Source organism: Fukomys damarensis, unplaced genomic scaffold (genome assembly GCF_012274545.1).
Source record: "Fukomys damarensis isolate Sample0158 unplaced genomic scaffold, DMR_v1.0_HiC HiC_scaffold_33, whole genome shotgun sequence".
Classification (NCBI taxonomy): domain Eukaryota; kingdom Metazoa; phylum Chordata; class Mammalia; order Rodentia; family Bathyergidae; genus Fukomys; species Fukomys damarensis.
This window is the reverse complement of record NW_022900945.1, coordinates 21,999,547-22,005,546: the sequence shown is the minus strand read 5'-3', so window position 1 is coordinate 22,005,546 and position 6,000 is coordinate 21,999,547. Positions and strand designations below refer to the sequence as shown.

General features: G+C 32.9%; 1 protein-coding gene across 3 annotated transcripts in view; it reads right to left on the bottom strand.

Moving 5' to 3' along the window:
* Window positions 1-6,000, bottom strand: part of Pkn2 (protein kinase N2) — a 74,243-nt gene that overhangs the window by 58,953 nt on the left and 9,290 nt on the right. For all 3 annotated transcript variants that reach the window (XM_010636670.3, XM_010636671.3, XM_033758175.1), the window contains exon 2: window positions 2,359-2,513. In XM_010636670.3, coding sequence (XP_010634972.1) covers window positions 2,359-2,513 — 155 coding nt within the window. The remainder of the gene's footprint in view (window positions 1-2,358; window positions 2,514-6,000) is intronic.

Sequence of the window (6,000 nt, the reverse complement as noted above, 5' to 3'; positions counted from 1 at the left end):
CCCCAACCACCACCCCGCCCACCTGTTTTTTTTTTTTGTACCGGGGATCGAACTCCGGTCCTTGCAATTGCGAGGTAGGCATCAGAACCACTGGGCTAAATCCCCAGCAGCAGCTCCATATATTTTATGAAATAGAATCCTAACTAGTTAATTTTGTACTATACAATCTGGTTTGTGCTTCAGTTATGCTGTATTTCATGCTATGCCTCAGTCACTAATGGAGAAAGGAGAAAAGATTCTGTTGCACTAAACTACAGAAATTTTCTCAAACAAATTATGCCTTTCTGTATATTCAAACTCGTTGTTCTACAAAAGCATGGCCTTTCACTAAAAATGAGGGCAAGAGTTAACAACTAGGTTTTTGTTTTGTTTTGTTTTCTGAGACAGGGTCTCTCTATGTAGTTCAGGCTGGTCTTGAACTCACTATGTAGACCCAGGCTGGCCTTGAATTTGTGGTAACCTTGCCTCAGTCTTCTGAGTGCTGGAATTTCAGGCATGCACCGACATGCCAGGCTTAGAGTTGACAACTGTTAATGTTAGAAATGTCTGCCAAAATGAAACCAGTAATCTGTATAACCAATAAGTAATAACATTTTTAAAAATATATTATGTGCAGTCTCTCTACTCTTAGATATATTAGGTAAAAACTATGCTAAGAATTTGTGGTACAGCGATACCAAATCACTTCCATTTCTTAGAACAAGTCATGGTATTGCACAGTTTATTACTGTGTATATTCAGGGTTTACCCATATTATCATCCCTAGAAAGTAATTCCTCCTGAAATACCAAGTCTTTCAAATCTCATATTGAGACTTAAATGTTCTTTTTTTTTTTCTGGCAGTGATGTGATCTTTATTCAAGGTATTTTCAAAGTAATTCATACAAACTATCATGTACATTAGACAGTGGGTCTTCTAAAAGCAGGATATTATCTGTTGAGTAGCAATTATGGATAAGGCACCATCACATTTATACCCTAGAGCCTACCTTGTCTTATTAAAATGTTAAAACCATAATGAATAAATATTACATACAATTTCACTTAAAATCTTCCCTAGCTCATAAAGATGTATACTCTCTATCCCTTTGAGAAGTTTAAAGATGAAAAATGAAAACTGAAGATAGAAACAACTGGCTGGCCTATACCTCAGAGACTATAGCAGCCTCTCTAATAGACTCTGGACTTCTGAGTCCTTGTCAAATTAATCAATCTCCTAATTAAAAATAGTTAATGAAAATTATGTATTTATTTTAGTAGGATGTCACAGTCCTATTCATCTTGGACCTGAAGTAACTGTAACTTTATGTATTTTTTTTAACTTTTAGTATGTCCATAACTCTGCTCAGTTTATGGCAGTGGTTAATCTTGCAGGGAATACAGACCACTAGAGCATAGTGAAATCTATGACCCTCTCCCCCATCCAGTTATTAGCATACAAACTCACCTTTTAAATAACTTCAAATGGTTCTTTAATAGCTCAAATTAACCCATCAATCCCAGATTTAAGAAAAATCTTACTACAGAGGGCAGTAAATGGGTTAATTTTAAAATAGCATCAAGTACTACAACCACAGTTCCAGTAACATAGTTTTGCTAAAGAAATAAAAATACTGAAAGTCCAAAAAATTTTTTGATGAAACTGAAAAATCTCCAAAACTAAAGGTCAATACTAAAAACAATAGCACAGAAAATAACAAACTTTACCATCTAATAATAAATGTTCAAAGTTAGTGAAATAATATCCTATTTATAAGAAACAAAAATATACTTCTCTGGAAATAATAAAAGCCAGGTGTGGTGATCATGCCTGTAATTCTAGCATTCAGCTGAGGCAGGAGGATTATAAGTATGAAACCAGCCTGGGCTGTTTTGGGATTCTGTTTTAAAATATAAATTAAAAAACAGCAACAAAAGCCCCCAAAACAAAAACAACCCTTTTTAAATATGACATAAAATCTAGCTTTCACAATTTACCTTACAAACTTTAGTTATAACACATACAGTATGTGTATACAGTACCTTCTCAAATTTCATTTAGGGTGGGAAGCTGTGATGCATGACTTTGTGATCTTTTCCACCCTAATCAAATTCTTTCTACACCAGAATAAAAATAAATACAACTTTCATTCTCAAATTATTTAAGAAATATCTATGAAGAAACACTGATTTACAAAAATGAAAATCTTTAAAATAGAAGAATTCAGAGTGGGGAGGTAGATTTCTGTAACAGATGACTCCCAAACTGCTACCAGCATTGACACTGGGGTTACAAATTACAATTTTCGCAAGTAGATGAACTCAACGAAAGTGGACCCTGCAAACATGAGGCTTGATTATTTTATTTACTGTACTTACCTTTGAAGAACCATTTGAATACATCTGTATCATATTTTCTGCACCCTGTTTTACTTTAAGTTCTATATCTAATTGTTTTTGTAAGGCCATCAATCTATTGTTGCTAGTAGAACAACGAGGGTCACTATTCGGCGTATCTGGAGTCCTTGGACAATCTGTAAATAAAATGTTAAAGTTACTTACTAGGATCAACTCTTGCTTAGAACTGAAGTTAACATTTTTGAAGACTAACAAACAGAGGTTTGAAATAAGCCTGAAGTCATCTAAGTGGATTCTTCTTATGCTTACAGATAATATAAAAATTGAATCAATACAAGCAAAGGCAATATTTGAACTGCAGGACCACCTGCTAGGACAGATTCAAATTTTCTACAGAAATAATTAAGAGTCTGCAACTGAACTAGATGACTGTCCAAGATTTTACTAACATTACTATTTCTAAATTAAATTATAGCAATTTGACTAGTTTATTTAGCAATTAAATTCCCTATTTGTTACTTGACTGGATAGAGAACAAAGTATATTTAAATATTACACAAATTCCATCCAGGTAATTCTCTGTAAACAAAACCAATAGTTCTTGAAATACAGTACTTGCATCAGTTACTCATACTTAAACACAAGCATACAAACCTTCACATTTTGTTTTCCACTATGAAGATATTCAATCACAATGGAAAATGTTTCAGACACTGAGTGACCAATAAAGACTGTTGGTAGGAAGGTAAGGGAGACCAAATACTCAAGATTGTCACATATCAAAAGAGTATCATGTTGCTGATACAACTTCAAAAAGAATCACTGAATTATTTGGGGTAATCCACTTCTAATAACTGTACTATGTAACTCAATATTCAAGTTCATTACTTTGTTTTTATTTATAATCGCTCTTCATCTTGTAAAAAAGCTAGAAGACCAGGATACTAAGTCTCTTTTAGGTGATAAGTAACAAAGTTATTACTGAAAAGTGCTTAAACTTTGTGTTAAGGTTCCCTTTTCTCCTATGCAAGGTAAAATGGAATCATTAATCTATTTTAATAAATATACTTCATATTTGGTTTGTATTCCTTTAAAAAATTAAATATCTCAAAACCATGAAAGCATCATTTCTTAACATACAAAGGGCAACTGAAAAATGACATATTTAAACAAAATTTATTACAGTAAAAGACACAGTACCATGAATTCATCGAAACATACCCCCACTTTAAGCACACTTATCTCATCCTTCTTGCTACTTTCTAAAGCAGTTTTAAGTAGTCTCTTGTGTCTTTATGAAGTGTGATAAAAACAGTGAATGCTGCTGCCAAGTGCCATCCAATGGACAGGCAGGCTTGTGAAAACATTATGGTATGTCTTCAACCACCTCACTGGATCTGGCACCATGCAACTTCTGGCAAAGTCAAAATGACCATGAAAGGTAAACATTTTGCACTGATTCAGGATACCAAATGAGCCATGATAGTGTAACTAACTACAGACCCTCAAATACAGATACTAGGCTTGACAGTGCTTTAAAAACATAAGCACCAATCTTCACAAATAGCTACATAATGAACAATACACTCATAACACAAATTTAAAAAACCATGACATCAAAGTTAAGAAATTTGCTCAAGGTCATATATCTAGCAGGTGGCACAATCTGGATTCCAATCTAGTCAGTTCTGTTCTGAAGTCTATCCTATTAACATTATGCTGTCCCTACCATCTAAAGGTTTCATAAATAATTATAGTGGATTATGTATAACAGTGTCATTACACATATACACATATTTTTGAGACAGATATCATCCACATTTTACATTTCAGGAATTTGACAAAGCCACAAGTTATTAACTGGGATTCAATTCAGGAAATAATTCTATTTTAACTGAATTCACCAAATTATATATGAACTGCTTCAGAAGTTCATTTTATAAGCCACAGTCTTACAGAAAACTAATTTAAAATACAGGCTTTCATATTAGCTCACAAAACACACAGTTAACAGCAGTGTTTAGGTTTGAATTTGTTTTGGCACTGAAATCTAGTACCACCATGTAATGCAGGTATACAGGTCAAGTTATTTAACAGCTCTACATCTCATTGTCTTCATCTGTTAAATAGTGGCAAACAGCACGTACTTTGCAATAGTGTGAAAATTAAATAAGTTATGTGCAAAGAGCTTAGCAAACGGTGTGGTGTATGGTAAATATTCAATAAATACTGATATTCACGTAGTTATTTCTGCTTATTCTATTATAACAATGAACAATACAGATCTGGGAACATTTGGGTTTTTTAAATATAAATGATGCTGTACAAGAGTCTTGTAATTACATAGAGTCTGGCATAATTGAGCCCACTGTAAAAAGAACTGGAATGCATTCGGGGTAGAATGCATTAATTGAAAAGAATATGGAAATGTGTTGTTTGCAAAATACCTGTTTAGTTTAAGATGAGGGGAGAAACGATATAAAAGCTGTATACTTACCATTTCCCCACAGGACAGAGAATCAGATTTAATAAGTTAGTGTGGGCAAGAGGTGTATCACAAGATAAAGCAAAATTTCTTACAGTTCAGGTAATCTAAAGTTTGTCTTATGTCATAAAGTTCTTTTTCTCTGGAAACAGATAAAAGTTAGATTATAGTAGATATACTCTATAATGAATTCTTGTACATTATAGCATGTTTTACCAAGACACTGAAATATTCACTGATCTAAGTCTATGGGGTTGTAAAAATATAGTGATACCACTATTCTTATGGAAAAGTATACTCTGAGTTTTGGTAAGGATTATAGGGACAGAAGAAATAACAACAGCTAAGAGGCTGGGCTCTGAAGTCAGAATGCCTGGGTTAAAATCCTATGGCTATTACTTATGTATATGGTGGTGATTTCAGACTTAATATATCTGTGCTGCAGTTTTTACAGTCACCAAATGATGAGGGATGCTTAAAACATACTAAGGGCTTAAAAAATTAGTAGTCAAAGCTTAGCAAAATAACTAGAATTTCCACTCTAATCTTCACGGAAATTTAGAGATTTTTAATGTAACCTGTTTTAACAAACTGAAACTAAACCAAATCAAAATCCATCAGAAACTCTTAATTTGCAAAATTCACAAAAATGTACATCAAAGAAGAATTTCCACCTTTGATATACCTTGTTTTATAAAGTCGGTTTTTTCTTTAAATTTAAAAAGTAGAGAAATGCTTTGCTGTCTTTCATGGATTTTACGTTTCCTTAAATCTGCATTTTAAATTCTTACTTGCTATTTTCTTCTTTCTAGTTTTTTCCTTGTAGGTTATGATAAGTTATAGCAAACAACACATAGTTGCCAGTATATGTGCTAACCTCCTGTCTTCATAGTGAACTACATTTCAAAATAGGACCAATTAAACTCCTTATTAATGTTCTCTGTAGTCAACAAAAAGAAACAAAAAAGAAACTTAGCAAATGGAAATCATTTTTCCATTCTAAGAACTGCTTTTAAATTATAAGAATGTTGAGCTCACTCTTACACATTTTGGTAACTAGCCCCATGATTACACTAGTAACAAATCTCTATTTGCTATATCTACTGCTAAAATTACAAAAATAAAATGTTTTTTGTAGGGTTTAATACAATAAACTGTGTATGTATCTATCAGAGAGG